Below are 25803 nucleotides of genomic sequence, written 5' to 3'. Positions count from 1 at the left end.
GAGCATTGTAGTGACATTATCTTGAACCATTTGGAAGGAACACAATACATTTCCAGATGAATCACTTACCCCAGAGCCAAACTTTATTAGGCAAGCTGGTGATACATGTTAACTGTGTACTATGCTAATTCAGGATACCGTGAAAACATTGTGAGAAACAACAACCACAATCTACATCTGAATTCATTAGCAAATTGCATAGATTATTGGCAACACTACTTTAATAAAATATAGAAGACATCACAGGAGATTGGTGGCACCTCAATTGGGGAGAACGGGCTTGTGGTAATGACTTGAGTGGAATCAGTGGAATGGTATCAAATACATCAAACATGGTTTCCATGTGTTTGATGCCATTCCATTTGCTCCATTTTCCCCTCCGCAGCCTCCACTGGAAGACATACACAAAATTCATTTTGAGGGACACAAAGGGAAACAGAGTTGGTATTTCTACAGTATGTCCACAGTATTATAGGCTACTGATCTGATCTAATCTACTGATCTGTACTAGGCTGCTGATCTGTACTAGAGATACTAAATGCTACTGATCTGATCTAATCTACTGATCTGTACTAGAGATACTAAATGCTATGACAGCAGTGATATTAAAAACATAACAGAGAGTGGGCAATAATACAGTATCCTGAGTGGGTGATCTGAGTTATGCTCAGATAGATGCTGCTCTTCCAGCTGACACAGTGTTGTTGACAGAGCACCATGCAGGCAGGCAGGCTAGTTGTTAATAGACAAACTGTTTGGATCCATGTCTGTTTTATACCATTGGGTCTCACCTCTGGTCGACATCTTAGAGAGGTGACATGAAAACAAACACTGAGACAAATCCATTGTGATTCAAACTGAGGCTGCTCTCAGACACAGATTAAGCCTAGTCCCGGACTAAAAAGCTATTATAATACATGTTTCAATGCATGCTTTTTAGTCCAGGATCAGGGTTATTCTGTGTCCAGGAAACCAGCCCTTAATGAGCATGGATGTTTTAACCATCGAGATGCTATTCCATTACCCTACCAGACTTGCTTTCTACTCGAACGTGGGCCAGTGACCCATCTCTGCTGTCAGTTGTGGCAGGGTTGAGAACTCTAAAGGGTTTGAAATCATTTAATTAATTCCAATGTCTTTTTCCTCCTGGTTACCTCTTTTCCGAGGCCTGCAGTACCTGTTCGTAGGGTGGAGGAGGGAGGTTGCAGTAGGCGGGAGGGGGAGGGTGTGGGTAGGGTGCTGCCGTGTGGGAGGGGTGGACTGGGTGGGGATGGGCCTGTATGGGGTATGTAGGTGTGAGTATCATCCCTCCTGAGGCTCCATAGTTTTGCATGCCGGGCTGCTGCAGTCCTAGAGGACAAAGAGAGTAGAGAAATTAATGGAATTTACCATGGACACCATCTATGCACTATGTATTGTGTCAAGTTTTATTTCGTAAGGTTGACGTAAATAACGGGGCCAGCAATACAGGGCAGATCACAACACACACAATACCACTATCCTCTAGACTTCTGCATTGTGACTGCTACATTTTCTGACTGCTATAGTGAAAGCTGCACTGATGATGATGATGAGTGATGTTTGGGTTTAGAGAGTATGTGTTACAGGCATGAATATGAATAAGCAGCATTACTCTCCAACAGCTCAGTTTCCATTGGTCCACTCAGGGACAAGGATGGACCATGGTGCAGGACTGAACTAGAACATATTACATTTTACACCTCAACACAGATAACATATGGAATATTAGCACCATTATGTTTTACTCCAATTCCCTCCAGAGCCAGAACATTAAATATTAATACCAATATTTCCATGTCAGTGACTGTAGGGGCTTGGAGGAGAGTGTGTGTGTATGAGAGAGAGAGGAGAAGGGAATAGGGTGCCATTTGGGACGCAGATCCAGAATCAGTAGTAGAGTCAATCACTGTACTGTATGAAATCAGAGACACAGGTCCCATCTGTCCCGATATCAGAAGTTACTGAGGACTGGAGCAAACTGAGAAAAGTTCCTTTGTACTGCTGTGTATAAATTACTGTGGAATAGTTAGCAATGAAATGAGAAGGAGACAAGGACATGAGTAGACGGGTGGAGTGGGAGATAAAGTGAAGGAGATCTGGAGAGAGGATGTGGGAGTGGGGAGTTGAGCGAGAAAATGAAGGAGGTGTACTTGGAAAGAAATAGGATATATAGTGAGGGTAGGGAGAATGGGAGAGGGATTGGATGTATAAGTATGATATGAAGAGGAGGAAGTGGAGGAAGAGGACATGGCACAAGGCGGTTGGTGTGACTGTGACTCACCTGAAGCTGTCATTGGGTGTCTGGTGAATGACACATTGAAGGTGTCCTCAGGAAGTGGGGAGGGGTTCATGCGTCTGCGGATGAAAAACCCTGCCCCACAGCAGAACAATACGCCCATCATCAGCAGGAGCCTGCAAACACAGACAGCAAAACTTGAACGTTTATTCAGAACTTTATACGAGCTTCGTCAACTCCAATGCAATATGTACATAGCCTTACAGCCAGAATGAGATACATGAAAGAAAGAGAGAGCTGGAAGATTTTCTGACCTTACGAGGGAAAGAGACCTCCATGCATTGAGTCCTCTGACATCAATGGTAGTCTTTGAAAGACCTTATATGCTCAATTTAATGGCGTTAGAGAGTTCATCCTTGACAGTCTGGACTCTTATTACACAAGTAAAATAATATCCCAATAGCCCAGTATCTATATAAATTGGACAATCATGTACAGTACCAGTCAAAAGCTTGGACACACCTACTCATTCAAGGGTTTTATTTGTACTATTTTCTACATTGTAGAATAATAGTGAAGACATCAAAAAAGACATCAAAACCAAAAAAGTGTTCAACAAATCGAAATATATTTAATATTTGAGATTCTTCAAAGTAGCCACCCTTTGCCTTGATGACAGCTTTGCACACTCTTGGCATTCTCTCAACCAGCTTCATGAGGTAGTCACCTGGAATGCTTTTCCAACAGTCTTGAAGAGCATATACTGAGCACTTGTTGGCTGCTTTTCCTTTACTCTGCGGTCCAACTCATCCCAAACCATCTCAATTGGGTTGAGGTTAGTTGATTGTGGAGGCCGGGTCATCTGATGCATCACTCTCCTTGTTGGTAAAATTGCCCTTACACAGCCTGGAGGTGTGTTTTGAGTCATTGTCCTGTTGAAAAACTAAGGACAGTCCCACCAAGCACAAACCAGATGGGGTGGCGTATCGCAGCAGAAACACTGACAGTGTCACCAGCAAAGCTCCTCCATGCTTCACGATGGGAACCACACAGGCGACCTCTGCGTCTCACAAAGACACGGCGGTTGGAACTAAAAATATCAGACCAAAGGACAGATTTCCACCGGTCTAATGTCCATTGCTCGTGTTTCTTGGTCCAAGCAATCTCTTATTATTATTGGTGTCCTTAAGTAGTGGTTTCTTTGCAGCAATTCGACCATGAAGGCCTGATTCATGCAGTCTCCTCTGAACAGTTGATGTTGAACCATACTTAGGTAGCCTTTTCCCACCTGTGTGGTGTGGGTAGTTATTTTCTGTTTAGTGCGTTTTGCACCTGACGGAGCTGTTTCGGTTGTTCTTTTGTTGCTTGTTGTTTAGTGTTCAGCTTTACCATTAAAATGATGAACATGTACCACGCTGCGCTTTGGTCCTCACCTTCTTTCACCAACGGCCGTTGGGAGACCAAAATGTAACTTTTTGGCCTGAACGCAAAACGATATGTCTGGTGAAAACCCAATACATCTTTCCACCCAAAGAACACCATGCCTACAGTAAAGAAAGGCGGTGGCAGCATCCTGTTGTGGGGTTGTTTCTATTCAGCAGGGGCTGGAGCACTTGTCGGGATAAAAGGCAAAATGGACAGTGCAAATTACCGACAGATTCTTGAGGAGAACCTGCAGCCTTGAATGTCCTTGAGTGGCCTAGTCAGAGCCCCGACATAAATGACTTAAAGAGTGCAGTCACCATGCAATTTGACTGAGCTTAAACAATTCTGCAAGGAAGAATGGACAAATATTCCACAGTCTAGGTGTGCAAAGTTAGTAGAGACGAAAACAAAGAGACTCATGGCTGTAATTCAAGCAAAAGGTGGTTCCACCAAGTATAACTCAGGGGTGGTGTTCACTTATCCAAATAGGGTATTTTGCTGTTTTAATTTGAATTAATTTTCAGATAAATTTTTTTTTAAAAATCTTTACCAGGAGATTGTGGGTTACTGTGTGTAAATAAAGCCAGAAAAAGTCTGATTTGATGTGTTTCATTTCAGGCTGTAAGGCAACAAAATGTGAACATTTTGAAAGGGGGTGGTGACTTTCTATATCTGTTATGAATTTTATGAATAATGACTAAATTATGTCTACATTTAACATAGAACTATAACTAACAGAATTCTACCCTGTCACTGTATGATTGTATGAAATATATATCGAAAACAGTGCCATATCATAAATCATAAATCATAAATCTAAATCTGATGTGTGTAGTTCTAGTCAGAATTAGAACAAGGACTTTTTGTTTCTTTTTAATATGAAAGCAGGGTGCAAGTGTGAAACAAATGATAAGAAAAGCTATCGACAGACAAGCTGTTCTACTGTGTTCCTTACAGGACATTCTGTCCCCACCCAGGAAGGGGAGAGACCTTGGACTTGTAGTAGATTGTATAACAGGTGGCAGACAATGTATGAGTAGGAGAAGACTTGTGAACTATATTGTCATTGTCTCTGAGAGGAGGAGGGACATTTATGACGAAATGTGAGGTATATAGACCAATGTACAGGAAATGATAAGCAGAGCTCTTGTAAATAAATATGCTGACTATGGTAGACTGGCCTCTGTCTGTTTCATTTTAATAAGAACCTTACAAATTCTTAGTAACAGACAGAGTATATTAATTGAAGTTCAGTTTATGAACATTGAGAACAAAATTATCTTAACAATATCCACTGTATATGTACATACAGTGCCTTCAGAAAGTATTCACACCCCTTTACTTTTCCAGATTTTTTTGGGTTACAGCCTGCATTTAAAATTGATTACATTTAGATTTTGTGTCACTTCTCTACACACAATACCTCATAATGTCAAAGTGGAATTTTGTTTGTAGAATTTTGGGGAAATTCTTTTTTTTTTTTTAAAGAAATGTCTTGAGTCAATAAGTATTCAAACCCTTTGTTATGGCAAGCCTAAATAAGTTCAATGGAATAAATGTGCTTAAAAAATCCCATAAATTGCATGGACTCATTCTGTGTACATGATACATTAACATGATTTTTTAATGACTACCCCATCTCTGTACCACACACAATTATCTGTAAGGCCGCTCAATCAAGTAGTGAATTTGGTAGATGTGTGTTAAAAAAATATTGAGCATGGTGAAGTTATTAATTAGGCTTTGGATGATGTATCAATACACCCAGTCACTACAAAGATACTGGCATCCTTCCTAACTCATTTGCTGGAGAGAAAGGAAACTGCTCAGGTTTTTCCCCATGAGGCCAATGGTGATTTTAAAACGGTTACAGAGTTTGATGGTTGTGAAATGAGAAATCTGAGGATGGATCAACAACATTGCGGTTACTCCACAATACTAACCTAAATATCAGAGTGAAAAGAAGGAAGCTTGTACAGAATAAAAAAATATTTCAAAACATGCATCCTGTTTACAAGGCACTTACTGTAAGTAATACAGCAAAGAAAATGTTTTGTCCTGAATACAAAGCATTTTGTTTGGGGAAAATTCCACACAACCCGTCACTGAGTACCACTCTTCATACTTTCAAGCATGGTGGTGGCTGCATCATGTTATGGGTATGCTTGTCATCGGCAAGGAATAGGGAGTTTTTTGTTGTTGATAGAAATAAACAGAATACAGATAAGCACAGGCAAAATCCTACAGGAAATTCTGGTTCAATCTTCTTTCCAACTGACACTGGGAGACGAATTCACCTTTCAGCAGGACAATCACCTAAAACACAAGGCCAAATCTACAATGGGGTTGCTTACCAAGATGACGTTTAATGTTCCGAGTGTCCTAATTACAGTTCTGTCTAAATTGGTTTGAAAATCTATGGCAAGACTTGAAAATGGCTTTCTAGCAATGATCAACCACCAACTTGACAGAGCTTGAATAATTTTTAAAAGAGTAATGGGCAAATATTGTAGGTGTGCAAAGCTGTTAGACATTTAAGTCATTTGGCAGACGCTGTCATATCTTATCCAGAGCGACTTACAAATTGGTGCATTCACCTTATGACATCCAGTGGAACAGCCACTTTACAATAGTGCATCTAAATCTTTTAAGGGGGGGGGGGGTGAGAAGGATGACTTTATCCTATCCTAGGTATTCCTTAAAGAGGTGGGGTTTCAGGTGTCTCCGGAAGGTGGTGATTGACTCCGCTGTCCTGGCGTCGTGAGGGAGTTTGTTCCACCATTGGGGGGCCAGAGCAGCGAACAGTTTTGACTGGGCTGAGCGGGAACTGTACTTCCTCAGTGGTAGGGAGGCGAGCAGGCCAGAGGTGGATGAACGCAGTGCCCTTGTTTGGGTGTTGGGTGTAGGGCCTGATCAGAGCCTGGAGGTACTGAGGTGCCGTTCCCCTCACAGCTCCGTAGCGTACCCAAAAAGACTCACAGCTGTAATCTCTGCCAAAGGTGTTTAACATATATTGTCTAAAGGGGGTGAATACTTATCTCCTCAAGATATATTACTGTTTTATTTTTCATACATGTTTTATAAATGTTAGAAATCTCTTCAACGTTATAGTATTTTGTGTAGATGGTTGATCAAAAAATTACAAGGTGATCAATTTTAATCCCAATTTGTAACAACAAAATGTGTGAATACTTTCTGAAGGTACTGTATCTACCTCAATTACCTCATACCCCTGCACATCGACTTGGTACTGGTCCTCAGTGTATAAAGCCAAGTTATCATTAGCCCACTCATTGTGTATTTAGTTCTCATGCTATAATTGTTCTATTATTTCTCTCTGCCTTGTTGGGAAGATATCATACGTAAGCATTTCATTGTTAAATTACACCTGTTGTTTTACGAAGCATGTGACAATAACATTTGATTTGAGGTGAAGGATTTGTTGTAAAATATAGTATACGGACCTTTCTCTCAAACAGGTGTACTAAACTAAAGAACAAACCAAAGTCAAGATGAACCTATACGCTGAAGCATGAACAGTCATGCATGCACTAGTTTGTCCACCCGTACCCGCTTGTAATTGCTAATAACCCATCCCTGAATGGGCCAGACAATAGATTTAAGTGCCTTTGAATGGGGTATGGTAGTAGGTGCCAGGCGCACCAGTTCAAGTATATCAAGAACTACAATTTTGCTGGGGTTTTCATGCTCAACAGTTTCCCGTGTGTATTAAGAATGGTCCACCACACAAAGAACATCCAGCGAACTTGACACAACTATGGGAAGCATTGGAGCCAGCATGCTTTCAACACCTTGTCGTCCATGGTCCGAAAATTGAGACTGTTCTGAGGGCAAAAGTGGGTGCAACCCAATATTAGGAAGGTGTTCCTAATGTTTTGTACAATCAGTATAAGTTTCTGCTTATAAAACCAGACATTTTGGTAGGCTATTTCTTAGTCAACTTGTCTATAATTAGATACATGTAGCTTTTCTTGTCATTATGTTTCCATAGTAGACTAAATAAACCCTAGCTCACCAGAATATTGGTACGTCTGCTTCCAGCTAACACTCTCAAACACGTAGATCCCCTGAACGCAGCTCACTCTCCAGCTCACACTGTCAAACACGTATATACCCTGAACGCAGCTCACTCTCCAGATCCTAATCACCTGAATTCTGATCACCTGTTCACACACCTGTATGTCATTATTACACACTATTTAGTTCAGTTCTTTGCACCCCATCATTGTGAGATAGTTTCTTTTGTGACACACTTCTAGTCGGTGCGCTGGGTTTCCTTTAATTTAATCCTCCCGTGTATGATTGTTTTTGCACACCTCACTAAGATGCATTTTCCCTGTCTGTACTTCAGCATCGGATTTCCTGTTATCAACCTATTGCCTGATCTCCCAGATGACGTTACTAGCCTTTTCCCTGTCTGTACTGTTGCATTTTTGGACCCCCTGTGTATGACCTTCTGCCTGCCCCTGGACCCAGCTACCTGCCTCCTCCTGTGGTCCTTTACAAATAAAACACCTGCTTGAAACCAGATCTCTGTCTCCCCTCGTGTTCATTACAAATATCATAAATCAAAAGAAGGAATGCTTCAATCTAGGATGAACAAAAATATAAACAAAACATGCAAACATTTCAAGATTTTACTGAGTTACAGTTCATATAAGGAAATCAGTCAATTACAATAAATTCATTAGGCCCTAATCTATGGTTATCTATGGATTCCACATGGCTGGGAAGGGGGGAAGCCATGGGTGGGCCTGGAAGGGGAGCCAGGTCCAGCCAATCAGAATGTGTTTTTCCCCACTAATGGGATTTATTACAGACAGAAACATTCCTCAGTTTCATCAGCTGTTCGTGCGGCTGGTCTCAGACAATCCCGCAGGTGAAGAAGCCGGTTTGGGGGTCCTGGCCTGGCCTGGTTGCACATGGTCTGTGAATTTTTGTCCGGGTTGGACTTACTGCCAAATTCTCTAAGATGACGTTGGAGGCGGTTTATGGTAGAGAAATGAACATCAATTCTCTGGCAACAGCTCTGGTGGACATTCCTGCAGTCAGTATGCCAATTGCCTGCTCCCTCAAAACATGAGACATCTGTGACATTGTGTTGCGTGACAAAACTGCACATTTTAGAGTAGCCTTTTATTGTCCACAACACAAGAGCACCTGTATAATGATCGTGCTGTTTAATCAGTGTTACGGATACAGTTATCCTGTGTGTGTGTATCCTGTGTGTGTGTTTCTTTTCTCTCCATCTCCCCTCACAGGTGAAAATCATCACTCCCCAATCAGTCAACAATCAATCATCAATCAGAAGACACACCTCCTCCTATTTCCTACCCTATCACAGTTCCTTCCCCATGGTTTAAAAACCCCATCATTTGTTTGCTCTGGAGCAATCTCTAGCTCAATCTCTAGCTCAATCTCTGTAAATGCCATGTCTGTAGGTCTCTGTGTTTCACTCTCGCTTTGTGTCTTAACCTCTCTTTTGTTTGAGCACCTCCATAGCACTTTGTCATCACCTGTGAGTATTGTTTTTGGTTATGGTGTTTGTTTGTTTGTGGGAAAAGGGGGAAACCAAGACAAGTCGCCCATGGGCATACACTACCCGTAGGTGAACTTTGTTAAATACACTAGTTAGAACTGGGTGGACCACCCACTGTATTTTTGGTTAGTTAGCTGTTGTTAAAGTAGGCTAGTCTAGCTTAGGGGTGTTTTTGAATACTTATTGTTTCTTTCCTTGGGTCCAGCTCAGCCCCTTTGCCTGCTCCCCCCATTACCGTGTGTTTATAAATAAACCTAGAGTTTGACGGTAGATTTCTGTTGTCGTGGTTATTTCGTGCACACTTTTACTTTGTCACCATAATAATTTGCATGAGTTATGTTACGGGTCTCATTACCACCCCCCCCCTAGACTGTCGGGCCAAAAGGGATTCGTAACATCAGCTTCTTGATATACTACACCTGGCAGGTGGATTATGTTTGCAAAGGAAAAATGCTCACATTTCTGGGATCTTTAATTTCAGCTCATGAAACATGGGATCAACAATTTACATGTTGCGTTTATATTTTTGTTCAGTATATATAGTTGACATCAGTAAAGTTTCTCTGTCATCTCTACTTTCGCGGAGCAAAGGCATTTAGGGACCGGGGAGAGAATGCAATAACTCTACCCCAAAACATGGAAAGATTTTCTGTGCAAAATGTCCAAATGACATCAGTTTGACCGGCTGGTATTGGAAATAGAAAGCTGTGAAAATAATCCATGTTTCTGATAATATTTCAGTTTGGCTTGAATGCATATTTGATTTGGTTTAAATAGTATCAGCTTTAATGATGCTAATAAAGATAATGCCTTTTACAGAAGGTATCTAATTGTGCATTTGCATTCTCTCGGGATGCTGAAAGAAAGAAATCCTATTTCTCCACTCCTGTTCCAGAGTCAAAATGTAGCCAAAATGTATCATTTTACTGCGAGAAATGCTTAATTCTGAAGGAATTAATATAAAGGTTATTGTAAATAAGAATGTGTTCTAGCTTGTTATGGCTAGCGTTCCCCTAGGGGATTATGAGCCCCTCCTTTATAGTAGAATCATACAACCAGAATCTAAAGACGGTGACATCTTGTGGAAGCCCTAGGAAGTGCATGCACATCCATATCTAAAATGGACATCAAATGGCACTGTTTTCAAAATCGAGTTCTCACTTCCTGTTTGGTTTTCTTCTCGGGTTTTTGTCTGCCATATGAGTTCTGTTATACTCACAGACATAATTCAAACAGTTTTAGAAACTTCAGAGTGTTTTCTATCCACCAGTAATAATAATATGCATATATTCCCATCTGGGAAAGAGTAGGAGGCAGTTTATTCTGGGCACGCCTTTCATCCAAAAGTGAAAATGCTGCCCCCTAGCCCCAACAGGTTGTTTTTAACTGACTTGCCTAGTTAAATAAAGGTTAAACAATAATACATTTTTAAAAAATGGTTATAGGCCCTACAGTCAGTGTCTGATCTGAAGAGTAGGCTACATACAGTTTCCTTGACATCTCATATGCCTACTTGAAGTCACCTTCTTGTGACTGTCGAATTTGTATAGCACCTCATAATCATCACACATACTCTTTCCCAGACATTACTTTTCTGGCCCCCCCTTCTCTTTATTTCCAACTCTCTATTTGAATTAAACTCCGACATTGTCCTTTTTGCCTCAGTGGATCGATGTAAATTTTTTCTGCCCGTTCCTAAAAGCATTTAGCCATGGCGTATAGACAAGCGTACAGTTAGACCCTAAAGCTTAGGCTTACGCACTAATGCCAGATAGCCTAGAATAATGAATAAAAACCTCAATGTAGCCTATAGATATAAATTGCACAATAATTACACGTTCATGGCTTTTTGTAGGTAGGCTATTGTTTCCTCTTTATTCAACCCAATCTTCAAACACACAATATTTAATGATCCTAAACCCGCCTGACCTGTGGATATAACTGCGGGGACTGCAGTTTATGAGTCAACCTGCGCATCACTAACATGCATGTATGCTAGGGCTGACCCCATTTAGTCGACTAGTCGATTGTTTGGTCGATAGGCTGTTGGTCGACCGAGATTTCTTTAGTTGAACATTTAATCAATAGCCTAACTGTTAAATGTCCCTGGATTTATAAATTATCAATATATATACAGAAATAAGACCAGTTAGCCTCGTGCTAGCTTCATCTCCCGGCTAGCCAACAATGTAAACCAACTACAATATCTCTCTTGCCAATTGATCCAATTGATCCATCACGACTGGTCTGCTGACATAATTTGGCTCTCAACCGGCCTCTGCGTTGTGGATGTCAGTGAAGACCCATCTGCTAGCCCCAGCCCGCTAGCTTTCTGAACGCCGTGTCTCCCTCTCGCCTAGCGTAGTAATGACTACCGAACGGCTCCCTGTTTCATCACCTACTGGACTGTTCATTAACACGGTACTTCATTTTGTTTATCTCTCGGCCCCAGCCTTGAACTCAGGCCCTGTGTGTAGCTAACTGACCCGCTCTGCCCATTCATCAGCCTTTTACCCGTTGCTGTTGTCTTAGCTGTTTACCCGTTGTTGTCTTAACCCTTGTTGTCTTAGCTCTCCCAATCAAAACCTGTGATTGCTTTCTGCCTCTCTTTAATGTCAATATGCCTTGTATACTGTTGTTTAGGGTAGCTCTCATTGTTTTATTTACTGCGGAGCCCCTAGTCCCGCTCAACATGCCTTAGATAGCTCCTTTGTACCACCCCCCACACATGCGATGACTTCACTTAGCTTAACTGGTGCCTCCAGAAATGCAACCTCTCTCATCGTCACTCACTGATTAGATTTATCTCCACTGTACTCGCACTCTACCATACCCCTGTACATTATGCACTGAATCTATCCTACCACGGCCAGAAATCTGCTCCTTTAATTCTCTGTTCCCAACGCACTAGACAACCAGTTCTTATAGTATTTAGCCATACCGTCATCCTACTCCTTGTCTGTTCCTCTGGTGATGTAGAGGTTAACCCAGGCCCTGTGTGTCCCCAGGCGCTCTCATTTATTGACTTCTGTAACCGTAAAAGCTTTGGGTTCATGCATGTTAACATCAGAAGTCTCCTCCCTAAGTTTGCTTTATTCACTGCTTTAGCACACTCCGCCAACCTTGATGTCCTAGCCGTGTCTGAATCGTGGCTTAGGAAGGCCACCAAAAATTCTGAAATTTCCATCCACAACTAAAACATTTTCCATCAAGATAGAACTGTTAAAGGGGGAGGAGTTGCAATCTACTGCAGAGATAGCCTGCAGAGTTCTGTCATACTATCCAGTTACAGTGGGGCAAAAAAGTATTTAGTCAGCCACCAATTGTGCAAGTTCTCCCACAAGTTCTCCCTGCCGGCCGATCTGGTCACGGGTGCACCTCAGCCACGCTCAAGGTACTAAATGATATCATAACCGCCATCGATAAAAGACAGTACTGTGCAGCCATCTTCATCGACCTGGCCAAGGCTTTCGACTCTGTCAATCACCGTATTCTTATCGGCAGACTTTGTTTCTTTAATGACTGCCTTGCCTGGTTCACTAACTACTTCTCAGATAGAGTTCAGTGTGTCAAATCGGAGGGCCTGTTGTCCGGACCTCTGGGGGTGCCACAGGGTTCAATCCTCAGGCTGACTCTTTTCTCTGTTATATATCAATGATGTCGCTCTTGATGTGGGTGATTCTTTGATCCACCTCTACACAGACGACACCATTCTGCATACATGTAGCCCTTCTTTGGACACTGTGTTAACAAAACTCCAAACGAGCTTCAATGCCATACAACACTACTTCCGTGGTCACCAACTGCTTTTAAATGCTAGTAAAAACTAAATGCATGCTCTTCAACCGATCGCTGTCCGCAACCAAACGTCCTACTAGCATCACTACTCTGGACAGTTCGGACTTAGAATATGTGGACAAATATAAACACCTAGGTCTCTGGCTAGACTGTAAACTCTCCTTCCAGACTCATATTAAGCATCTCCAATGCACAATTAAATCTAGAATAGGCTTCCTATTTCGCAACAAAGCCTCCTTCACTCATACTGCCAAACATACCCTCGTAAAACTGACTATCCTACCGATCCTTGACTTTGGGGATGTCATTTACAAAATAGCCTCCAACACTCTACTCAACAAATTGGATGCAGTCTATCACAGTGCCATCCATTTTGTCACCAAAGCCCCATATACTACCCACCACTGCGACCTGTATGCTCTCGTTGGCTGGTCCTCGGTACATATTCGAAGCTCCAGGTCATCTATAAGTCTATGCTAGGTAAAGCTCCACCTCATATCAGCTCACTGGTCACCATAGCAACACCCACACGCTCCAGCAGGTATATTTCACTGGTCATCCCCAAAGCCAACACCTCATTTGGCCGCCTTTCCTTACAGTTCTCTGCTGACAATGACTGGAACAAATTGCAAAAATCGCTGAAGTTGGAGACTTATATCTCCCTCACTAACTTTAAGCGTCAGCTGTCAGAGCAGCTTACCGATCGCTGCAGCTGTACACAGCCAATCTGTAAATAGCCCATCCAACTACCTACCTCATCCCCATATTTTATTTTGTTTTTCTGCTCTTTTGTACACTGGTATTTCTACTTGCACATCCTCATCTATCACTCCAGTGTTAATTGCTCAATTGTAATTACTTCTTTATTGCCTTACCTCCTTACTACATTTGCACACACTGTATACAGATTTTTCTAGTGTGTTATTGACTGTACATTTGTTTATGTGTAACTCTGTGTTTTTGTTTTTGTTGCACTGCTTTGCTTTATCTTTGCCAGCTCGAAGTTGTAAATGAGAACTTGTTCTCAACTGGCCTACCTGGTTAAATAAAGGTGAAATAAAAATATATAAAAAATGTAGCAGATATTGGATATGGTATAAAGAGTATGTGGCCTTTTCTGAAGCCTACAGGCTGGAGATAAAATTTATGACAATGTAATGAGAAGGACGCTTTTTACATCATGCAGATTTCTCAGATCAAACAGCCTAACCTATATGGGCACAATCAAATAAAATGTGAACTGTCATGTTAACAAACAACATATCCTAAAATCAGAACAGGCCAAAGTAAAATGGACATTATGAAATGGACAATCACTGTTGTCCAGGTGTTTCACCCCATTGCCATGATCAGTGGTTTCAAATTTGTTTCTGTAATTTTACAAATGGTGGGCCTACCACATGGATGGGCATCCATAAAATGCCCTTGGGCCGACATGGTAGGCTGCAACCAAGTAAGCACAAGCAGACATCTTTTGGATGTCTTTTTTTGGTATTGTCCGGACTTTGTTTTTTGGTGTTTTACAAATGGTAGGCTTACCACATAGATGGGCATTCATAAAATTCAATTTCAGGCAACACTGTAGGCTACACTGCAGTAAACATGGACCAACACCAACGCCTTTTGGACATATTTTCTTGGTGCAGTTCCAGACCGGCCTTGATTTCCACATCCACTGACATTGGTTTTTGGTCTAAATATAGACATCTATAAATGACGTATTCAACTTTCATTCAGAACCAAATATGAGTCTGATTTCAACACCCCCGTCTGTAAAGTACGTATTTTCAACATCTGGAAAATAAGTATTTTCAACCTTCATTCAGAACCGAAAATGAACCAAATTTCAACGTCTGGAAAGTACATATTTTTCAACGTCTGGAAAAGATGCCTTTTCAGCGTCCTAGAAAATATACATTTGAACATACAGAAAATACCTTTCACCCTTCCAGACTCATATCAAACATCTCCAATGTAAAATCAAATCTAGAGTCGGCTTTCTATTCCGCAACAAAGCCTCCTTCACTCACGCCGCCAAACTTACCCTAGTAAAACTGACTATCCTACCGATCCTCGACTTCGGCGATGTCATCTACAAAATAGCTTCCAATACTCTACTCAGCAAACTGGATGCAGTTTATCACAGTGCCATCCGTTTTGTTACTAAAGCACCTTGTACCACCCACCACTGCGACCTGTATGCTCTAGTCGGCTGGCCCTCGCTACATATTCGTCACCAGACCCACTGGCTCCAGGTCATCTACAAGTCCATGCTAGGTAAAGCTCCGCCTTATCTCAGTTCACTGGTCACGATGGCAAAACCCACCCGTAGCACGCGCTCCAGCAGGTGTATCTCACTGGATCATCCCTAAAGCCAACACCTCATTTGGCCGCCTTTCGTTCCAGTTCTCTGCTGCCTGTGACTGGAACGAATTGCAAAAATCGCTGAAGTTGGAGACTTTTATCTCCCTCACCAACTTCAAACATCTGCTATCTGAGCAGCTAACTGATCGCTGCAGCTGTACATAGTCTATCAGTAAATAGCCCACCCAATTTACCTACCTCATCCCCATACTGTTTATATTTACTTACTTTTCTGCTCTTTTGCACACCAGTATCTCTACCTGTACATGACCATCTGATAATGTATCACTCGTGTTAATCTGCAAAATTGTAATTATTCGCCTACCTCCTCATACGTTTTGCACACAATGTATATAGACTCTCTTTTTCTTTTTTTTCTATTGTGTTATTGACTCGTTAATTGTTTACTCCATGTGTAACTCTGTGTTGTCTGTTCATACTGCTATGCTTTATCTTGGCCAGATAGCAGTTGTAAATGAGAACTTGTTCTCAACTAGCCTACCTGGTTAAATAAAGGTGAAATAAATAAAAAATGTTAAAAAAATCAGAACCCAAATTGAACCTAACTTCAACATCTGGAAAATACATATTTTAGACATCTTTTCAACTTAATTTTGATTACTGGGACTATTCTAGTTTTGCAGGGGGATGCATTTTTTGGTCTTGCCTATGGCGGCAGAATGGCAAAGACCGGCCCTGGCTATTTTTTTTATTTTTTTATTTCACCTTTATTTAACCAGGTAGGCTAGTTGAGAAGGTCAAGCCTTATTGTGCCCTATTCGGACGGAATTAGTTTTAGGACGTACTGTGGATCACTAAATATCCTAATGATTACGATCACACTTCCTCAATTAAAATATTATGGCAACACTATAGGAAAGATGGTTTGGTATGGTTTAGAAACTTGGGAACCAAGCTCGAGTTATCTATCACCTGGACATGTTGAAATACTATGAGGCCAACTCCTATTTTGTGGAGCGTAAGTGCATTTCTGGAAATACATCCAAAACCAGCTACATTACAGTACACTACATCCCCCACACACTGAGAGAGCTGTTTTATAACGGATGTAGCATCTGCCACTCAGAACAGGACACTGCTTCGTCAGTGCATATTGTAAATCTTTACATACAGTGGGGCAAAAAAGTATTTAGTCAGCCACCAATTGTGCAAGTTCTCCCACTTAAAAATATGAGAGAGGCCTGTAATTTTCATCATAGGTACACCTCAACTATGACAGACAAAATGAGGGATAAAAATCCTGAAAATCACATTGTAGGATTTTTAATGAATTTATTTGCAAATTATTCTTCCGAAGAGGAGAGGCGAAAAGGATCAGAGGACCAATATGCGGCGTGGTAAGTGTCCATGGTTCTTTTAATACGTAAATGTACACATGAACACTACAAAACAATAAACATGTAAAACCTAAACAGTCCTATCTGGTGCAAAGACAGAGACAGGAACAATCACCCACAAACACACAGTGAAACCCAGGCTACCTAAGTATGATTCTCAATCAGAGACAACTAATGACACCTGCCTCTGATTGAGAACCATACTAGGCCGAAACATAGAAATACCTCAAAACATAGAAAAACAAACATAGACTGCCCACCCAACTCACGCCCTGACCATACTAAATAATTACAAAACAAAGGAAATAAAGGTCAGAACGTGACAGGACTAATCATTACATAACCAACGTTTTCTAGTAATACTAGTCCTGTGCGAATAGGTCTTTGGTCTAAAGAGAGCAAGGGATGAGGGAATAGGGAATGTTTTTCCTAAACAATTTAGGGATTTCAGAAACATAACTTTTCAGTCAAAATAGCTTTAAATATGTTGCACCTTCAGCCACATGGACAGCGCAATAAACACTTTGATGTTCTGTGGTGTTCGCTGCAGGAGGGAGGAGAAAGAGACAACTGGATGCTAGTCACAGTCACCCCATGTTTTTTTTTTAACACAGCGCAGCAAGTCTTAGCCTGGCCCAGCACTATCAAATCAATTGCTAGTAATTTGTGTGTCTTCGTTATTTAATCAAACTGTGTGCTTAAAGCATCAGACAAGCTCAGTGAATATTGTTGATTTGATTAAAACACATAGGATGTGTCAATATATGGAAAATATACGTTTAAAAATGTCAGACGATTCTTGGTCGACCAAGATTTGTTTTAGTCGGGACAGCCCTAATGCATGCACAGAGCAGTTTCTACAATGACTGAATTGCATATTAAGATCATGTCACAACAATCAACCCACTTGGCATACGCTGGTCAATCAATGTTGCTTCCACAATGAAATTACATTGACCCAACGTGGCATTGATGTTGAATTGACGTCTGTGCCCAGGGGGAAGCATTTCACTGTGAGCCAGCGTAGCTATTCTAAGCTGCAGCAAGAAACCCTCACGTGAGGGGCATGGTCTAAGCAAAAGCAAAGGTGCTCCCATAGGACCATAAACTCTATGAACAAACCAGTGTCTTATGCATAAATGCACACAAGTACATACAGGGGCTAAGTTGGGTAGAGACAGAGAGAGAAGAGGGTTGCGAGAGAGAGTGCGAGTGAGAGAGTAAGAGAGAGAAAGCGAGAGAGACAAAGAGAAAAGAGAGAGATAGAGCAGGGAGGGAAGTAGGAGGGAATATATAGAGTAGGATGAGAAGCTGGCATGCTAGTCTTGGGGGAACTCACCAGAAGTACCATAGTCTCTGGATGGAGAGAGCCCGGACACAGCACCGCGTCCCACAACAGTCCTCATACGACCGGCATCTAAAACACGCACACGTGCACACACACACACACACACACACACACACACACACACACAGAGAGAGAGGAAGCCTTTATTACAATCACCAGCATCTAGAAAACTGAGAGAGAAGGCTTTTGTGCAAACAGTACAGTCCTCCAATAACCCTCTCAAAACACATTCAGACAAATGGCAGTTCTCATATGCACAGTACTGAGATAAATGTCTGAGACAAATACCAAGAGGCCCTGGAGAATAGACATATCAAGCAGATGACAAACACTCTGCAGTCTAAGGTTAATATTAAGAATATTAAGTAAACTATTGAGGGAGCATTAGAATTTGTTCCAATTTAATTTCAGTTTGTCTTGAGTCCCTGAGCTGAAGTTGGATATCTACAGTTGAAGTCTGAAGTTTACATACACTTAGGTTGGAGTCATTAAAACGTATTTTTCAACCACTCCACGAATTCCTTGTTAACAAACTATAGTTTTGGCAAGTCGGTTAGGACATCTACTTTGTGCATGACACAAGTAATTTTTCAAAAAATGGTTTACACAGAGATTATTTCACTTATAATTCACTGTATCACAATTCCAGTGGGTCAGAAGTTTACATACGCTAAGTTGACTGTGCCTTTAAACAGCTTGGAAAATGCCAGAAAATGATGTCATGGCTTTAGAAGCTTCTGATAGGCTAATTGACATCATTTGAGTCAATTGGAGGTGTACCCGTGGATGTATTTCAAGGCCTACCTTCAAACTCAGTGCCTCTTGGCTTGACATCATGGAAAAATCTAAAGAAATCAGCCAAGACCTCAGAAAAAAAATTGTAGACCTCCACAAGTCTGTTTCATCCTTGGGAGAACATTCCAAATGCCTGAAGGTACCACGTTCATCTGTACAAACAACAGTACCCAAGTCTAAACACCATGGGACCACGCAGCCGTCATACTGCTCAGGAAGGAAGACGCGTTCTGTCTCCTAGAGATGAACATACTTTGGTGCGAAAAGTGCAAATCAATCCCAGAACAACAGCAAAGGACCTTGTGAAGATGCTGGAGGAAACAGGTACAAAAGTATCTATATCCACAGTAAAAACAAGTCCTATGTCGACATAAACTGAAAGGCCGCTCAGCAAGCAAGAAGCCACTGCTCCAAAACCGCCATAAAAAAAGCCAGACTACGGTTTGCAACTGCACATGGGGACAAAGATCGTACTTTTGGAGAAATATCCTCTTGTCTGATGAAAAAAAAATAGAACTGTTTGGCCATAATGACCATCGTTATGTTTGGAGGAAAAAGTGGGAGACTTGCAAGCCGAAGAACACCATCCCAACCTTGAAGCACGGGGGTGGCAGCATCATGTTGTGGGGGTGCTTTGCTGCATGAGGGACTGGTGCAATTCACAAAATAGATGGCATCATGACGAAGGAAAATTACGTGGATATATTGAAGTAACATCTCAAGACATCAGTCAGAAAGTTAAAGCTTGGTCGCAAATGGGTCTTCCAAATGGACATTGACCCCAAGCATACTTCCAAAGTTGTGGCAAAATGGCTTAAGGACAACAAAGTCAAGGTATTGGAGTGGCCATCACAATGCCCTGACCTCAATCCCATAGATGATTTGTGGGCAGAAATGAAAAAGCTTGTACGACTAAGGAGGCATACAAACCTGACTCAGTTACACCAGCTCTGTCAGGAGGAATGGGCCAAAATTCACCCAACTTAATGTGGGAAGCTTGTGGAAGGCTACCCGACACGTTTGACCCAAGTTACACAATTTAAAGGCAATGCTACCAAATACTAATTGAGTGTATGTAAACTTCTGACCCACTGGGAACGTGATGAAAGAAATAAAAGCTGAAATAAATAATTCTCTCTACTATTATTCTGATATTTCACATTCTTAAAATAAAGTGGTGATCCTAATTGACCTAAAACAGGGATTTTTTACTAGGATTAAATGTCAGGAATTGTGAAAAACTGAGTTTAAATGTATTTGGCTAAGGTGTATGTAAACTTCCGACTTCAACTCTATCTGAACCCCCTGCTGATCAATTGTCAGCATCTGTATGCAGGAGAGCTGATGATGAATGGCTCTCATTGTGATGCCTTTATTTGTATGGTAGGTTCAACAGAACCAAGAGTTTTTAAGTCTTGGTTCCATTGAACATGCCATGTAAATAAAGGCATTTTAATTAATGATATGAAGAGTGCCTTGGTCCTCCTTTCTCTTTGATGATTTTTTTTAACCTGTTTTACCAAAGAACATCTATCTACAAATACCTACTATTGTTTACCCTAGCAGCACTTCCCTTCCTTTTTTTGCTACATGCTCTCATTGTGACTTGACTACTCTACACACACACACACAGGCACGCACGCACGCACGCGCGCACACACACACACACACATAAAATGTTTTATACGTCAAATATAGGAACCTTTAGGTAAGAATGAATCATACTTAGTCATTGAAGTAAGTAGAAACTCATTCATTTTAACAAATGACTTTTATAGTTTTTTCTATGTCGATGGGGCAGTGCTTATTGTGTGAGGCAGAGACGTGATTTGGCAGTTCCAGGCTTCAGATCTGCAATGCGCAGAGAGCCGCGGTATCTGATGTTTTTCAAGGGCAGATAGCAGTTTCAGTTTTAAACATAGAAGAGATATGATCTATGGCATCATTACAGATTTCAGAGAAATGTTCATCATCCACTGATCTGCACTGCACATCCAAATCCTCTGGCTAAATCGACGGCAATCCACTTCCATGACAAATCCTCCACAACATTTGAAATACTCCCTCTCCTTCTGTCAGTATTTTGTACTGTATTTTAAAACCAGCAGTACTATAAGTGTGAGAGCTGAATTTCCGGCTTTCAGCATTAAGGCCATCCATTACACAAGTCATTAGCAGCACACCGCTAGGAGAGGGCATAGAGCTGAGCCAGCATTCTCTTAATAGTGCACTATTTCAATTCCACAGTCGCCCTGCAATATACTGTATTTCATTAGATCTGTGTGTGCACTATTTTACAGAGGCAATGCAACCCAAATCCCCCAGTCACTGCAGCATACTAACTCCCATAATGCTCTCCTCTCTCTCCTGCCATAACTCCAACTCCATCCTTAGGCTTTACATTTTTTATAACTCCTACTGATGCACCACCACTGTAGTGCATTTTTAAAAGCTCCTCATACATTGAAAATGAGGCCTTTCTAAAAAGCAAGTGGTAGAATTCTACAGCCAGCCTAGTGGCTAACATGTTTTTATAATTGCAAAGACTCTGTCTGAAGACTAATTATTAGCCCATTAGTTCAATGATTTAGATAGAAGTCAAAGAGCTTCTCCAATGTGATTTCACAACCCAGTGGATGCTGTGTAGTCTCAAAAACCAGACCCTCGGCAACACAGTGACTATGGTCTGGTTTCATTGATGGAGTTCTTAGGCATAGAGGAACTACGTCACAGCCTACGTCACTACCTTCCCACTTAAATAAAATACTAAATAGTAGCTAGCAAGATGGAGATCACAAAGCTTATGTTTAATGAGTGCATTTCGCAAGTGGCTAGTTTGCATCAACTACCTTAACTAAAACCACTGCAAAGGTTTTGTCTGCAAACTTTGGTTTTGAATCCCGACATTCTGACATATCTGCCTGGTGATTTGTTGGGAGTCCCCAGATTTTTTTCACTTTATCAATGTACGCAGTGACGTAGGTATTCTATGCCAAAAGAGTCCATCCTAGAAGCCAAACCCTAATCACTGTGATGCCTAGGGTCAGGTCCTCGAGACGAGATGCTGTGTGGGATTTGATGATTGGATTTGGAAAAGCTACAGCTTATTCATTATTTCCCTTCGTCGCTTCGACGGCATGCTTTTTGAATGACTGCCAAAATGAGTCTGCTATGATAGTGGAGTGAGTCAAAGGCTGGTATTGACTCATAATAACGTTACCAACCTGGGTTATTTCTCTGTATTCATCCACATCCCAGGGACCATTTTCTTTAACCAAACACCACCCGGCCTTCAAACAAGCCAGAGGGAATCAATAGACTGCCCTCTTTAAATTCACACACAGTTTCATCTGAATGGCAGAAGGTTGAAAACAAATAAATATGTCTTATAAAATATTAATGTCTTACTATTAACAATTAATATACAGTATGCTGCAATGTAATTTTGTCTGTGTCCAGATGAATTATGTTACCCATGTGTATGTGCACTATACTTACATGAAATAGATTGGGTAGCCTCCTTCAAAATACCAGCAGTACTTCTTGGAAGCTGTGCACTGTATATGAGAAGAGGAAAACTGGTCATTGATTTATAGTTGCTGGTAGGAAATCAAAGACCAATCTCAGAGGGGGAAATGAAGCATCATGATAAAATCATCTTGAAAGGCAGATAAGAAATGAGAGAACATGTTGAATGGCCATTGTGTTGGGCATGTAAATATGTCAACCATGTGAATTCCTTGTAGTTGAATTTCTCTGTGATGTGCCAAATGTGACCACCAAACAGGACTTGGTTGTCTTGTCATAAACATTGGTATTATAAATATCACTTACTTAAGCAAAGTTCATATTTCATGAACCAAACTTCTATTTCATGCTCTATGTTCAGAGGCCAACTCAAGATGATTGTGAACCGCTGACTGCAAAGTCCAGACGAGACCAGAACCCACTCTGCACACATACAATGCAGCCTCTGTCAGACCAGGCCCAGGGCTTTGTGTATAACAAGCCTCTAAATGAGATACTGGAGAAAAACAGGCTGTGGACTCACTATTACTGCCCTCACTGGGCATAATCACAAGCTATTCCACTGTGTTCTTTTCTGAGGCTCTGGCTTGTATGATGATGAGACGTCCACTTTGTTTGATGTCCTTCCATCACCATTTAAGGCATGTGTGACCTGTGAGGCGAGCCAGCTAGCATTGGACCTTGTTTAATGGGAGTAATTGTGGGAAACACTCCAGCCTTTTTTCCACACCAGCCTGCCAGGTGGATGTTTGTGTCCACGGTCAATTGCAGCTAGCAGGGTGTCCCTTCCAAATACAGTCATGGCAGGGGGACACAAAGGCAGCCCCTGAGCAGGACTGGAGCCTGCCTTTGTGGTCACGGAAAGGACCACAAAGAGCTGTTTGTCACTGCTTCAGCTCAGTGACAATTAACAATGGTTAGCAGAGGAAGAGCTGCCGTGTGTGTGTGTGTGTGTGTGTGTGTGTGTGTGTGTGTGTGTGTGTGTGTGTGTGTGTGTGTGTGTGTGTGTGTGTGTGTGTGTGTGTGTGTGTGTGTGTGTGTGTGTGTGTGTGTGTGTGTGTGTGTGTGGAGGCTCCTCAGAGGAGGAAAGGGAAGACCATCCGACTCAGCAAATTTCATAATAATACAATTGTGAAACATTAAAAAAGGTGATCGTTTTTAGATAAAACTATACTAAATATATTTATGTAACCAAATAATTGATTAAAACACACTGTTTTGCCATAAAGGTCTACAGTAGTCTCAGCAGCACTCTTTAGGCTAGCACAATGGTGTAGCCAGGGGAGAGCTAGCTTCTGTCCTCCTCTGAGTACATTGACTTCAATACAAAACCTAGGAGGCTCATGGTTCTCAAACCCTTCCATAGACTTACACAGTAATTATGACAACTTCCGGAGGGCGTCCTCCAACCTATCAGAGCTCTTGCAGCATGAGCTGACATGTTGTCCACCCAATCAAAGGATCAGAGAATTAATCTAGTTCTGAAAGCATAAGCTACAGCTAGATAGCACTGCAGTGTATAAAATGTGGTGAGTTGTTGACTCAAAGAGAGAGAGAAATACAATAGTTGAACAGTTTTGAATAAATAAATAATTTTCAAAATTAAGGAGAAGCAAGAGAGAGAAAGAGAGTTAACTATATTTCACAGTATATATTTTTTTCACTTTCACTTACTTAGCTAGCGTCAAATGCAGCTAGCTAATTTAGCCTACTCAAACACTCGGCTCAAACAGGGTCGGATGCTATGTTAGCTAGCTGGCTATGGGTATCCAACACTGGAACTCTTCCAAGTTAAGGTACGTTTTGGTTTTATTCATTTATTACCACCAGGGCCCACCGTTGTAACTGCTAAAGTGCTTGCTGCTGACTACACTGTACTGCATGATTGTAGTGGTTTACTAAAGTGTTTGTTCTAGTAGCTATGTTGACTATGACGTGACAATGATGTAGGCTGTGTGTAGAGGATAGTGGTCATGATATGAAGGTTTGGCTTGGAAAGGTTTCTTCACCTAGATAGATGGAATTATATATACAAGAAGCTGTTTGTACGTGGTTGCTATGAAAATTAATTGAATTTGTGCATGATCAGGGGTGTTTTCATTGTGCATTTTCTGTTGAAAAACTTTTCTTAAACGGAAGCAAACAGAACGAAACATGTATAACCATATCCGAATTTGTCCACTCAAAACTCTTGTTTGCAGCTGTTGGACTATTAATTACACCCTAGATCAGCTAGATGCACGCAAGAGTGTGCAAGGCGGCATTGAATGTGGCACTGTCTGTCACCTTGATTAGTCAAAATTCTCTCCACCCGAATTACCTACATTGTAAACTTTCATTCATATGCTAGGTTGTAGAAAACTCATGAAAATGTGAATATCATGTAGTAGCCTAAACCTATCGATGTTACATTGAGCTGGGTGAATGGAATATGAATGACAGTCATCCAATATGCTGTAATAGGACATGTTCATGAAACAAAAATCCTCCTTCCTCATCTTAAACGTCACCAACCACCACTGGTGTGTGTTGTCTCTTATTTGATGGAACCAAATGATCAGTGGCAAGACAAGGCCAAACTAATTCATATTGTGGTATGATATGATCCAGGCTGATGTAAATATGAGCCCAGTAAGATTGTTATGAATGCTGAATTTTTCTAAAGAATGTTTCATTTCAAGAACATAAAATAGATCTTAATACATTACTACAGAATAGCCTTCGATATACCACTAACTTATGTAACCTTACATAACTGCCTAACTTTCATACGCCTTAATAGTTTTCAATAGCCTACAATTTCTGCAGCAGCAAGGCATATTGTTATTTTGACATTCAATAAACCCCAGGGCTTTAATTCATATTTGAGAGACCAACGAGTCAGAAGCAAAAAGAGGGCAATAATTCTTCACTTTCATATTGATTGAATTACTGACTATAGATATCAGATACTCACCTCATCCACTAACCAAAACAGAAATAGGATTCCACACAGAACTGCCATAATTCATGAGATGTCAACACCGGGCAGTAGCCTTGTTCACCTAAACACCGTGATAATCCAAAATTCATCAGACATAGAAATCATTCTTTGTCCATCTCGTCGCATAGTGCGTTTGCAGTTTGGCGAGCCACGGGCCACGACTGTTCTATGTTTATTTCGCGCTGTCAATCGGTGCCATTGGTTGGTGCGGCTTCAAACAGTCAAGCAATCGGAGCTGATCTGTTCTTCACAGTTGAGTTCGTCACTGGCAATTAGCTTTAGCATCAAATCGTATTGTACATATTATTTTTACAAACGTACGTGTTTCCCCTCTGCACACATACGCGTAAAGATGATCATAATCCACACGACACGCCCCTACAGTAT

General features: G+C 41.3%; 1 protein-coding gene across 1 annotated transcript; it reads right to left on the bottom strand.

Moving 5' to 3' along the window:
* Positions 1-61: 61 nt before the first annotated feature.
* Positions 62-25803, bottom strand: LOC115114474 (WW domain binding protein VOPP1-like). The gene is made up of 5 exons (XM_029642724.2): positions 25390-25803; positions 22404-22462; positions 18102-18179; positions 2303-2433; positions 62-1350 (listed from the first exon to the last, which is right to left on the bottom strand). Exons 1-5 carry the CDS (start codon positions 25435-25437, stop codon positions 1151-1153), a joined length of 516 nt encoding a protein of 171 aa, XP_029498584.1. The 5' UTR covers positions 25438-25803; the 3' UTR covers positions 62-1150.

Source organism: Oncorhynchus nerka, linkage group LG9b (assembly GCF_034236695.1).
Source record: "Oncorhynchus nerka isolate Pitt River linkage group LG9b, Oner_Uvic_2.0, whole genome shotgun sequence".
Classification (NCBI taxonomy): domain Eukaryota; kingdom Metazoa; phylum Chordata; class Actinopteri; order Salmoniformes; family Salmonidae; genus Oncorhynchus; species Oncorhynchus nerka.
The sequence above is the reverse complement of the archived record's forward strand: the minus strand, read 5'-3'. Positions and strand labels throughout refer to the sequence as shown.

Bases quoted from the DNA above. Each gene is read 5' to 3' on its own strand.
- LOC115114474 (XM_029642724.2), bottom strand. From the start codon at position 25,437: ATGGCAGTTCTGTGTGGAATCCTATTTCTGTTTTGGTTAGTGGATGAG. The intron at 22,463-25,389 runs GTGAGTATCTGA...TCTCATATACAG, and splicing joins TGTTTTGGTTAGTGGATGAG to TGCACAGCTTCCAAGAAGTA. The intron at 1,351-2,302 runs GTGAGTCACAGT...TTTGTCCTCTAG, and splicing joins ACACCCAATGACAGCTTCAG to GACTGCAGCAGCCCGGCATG.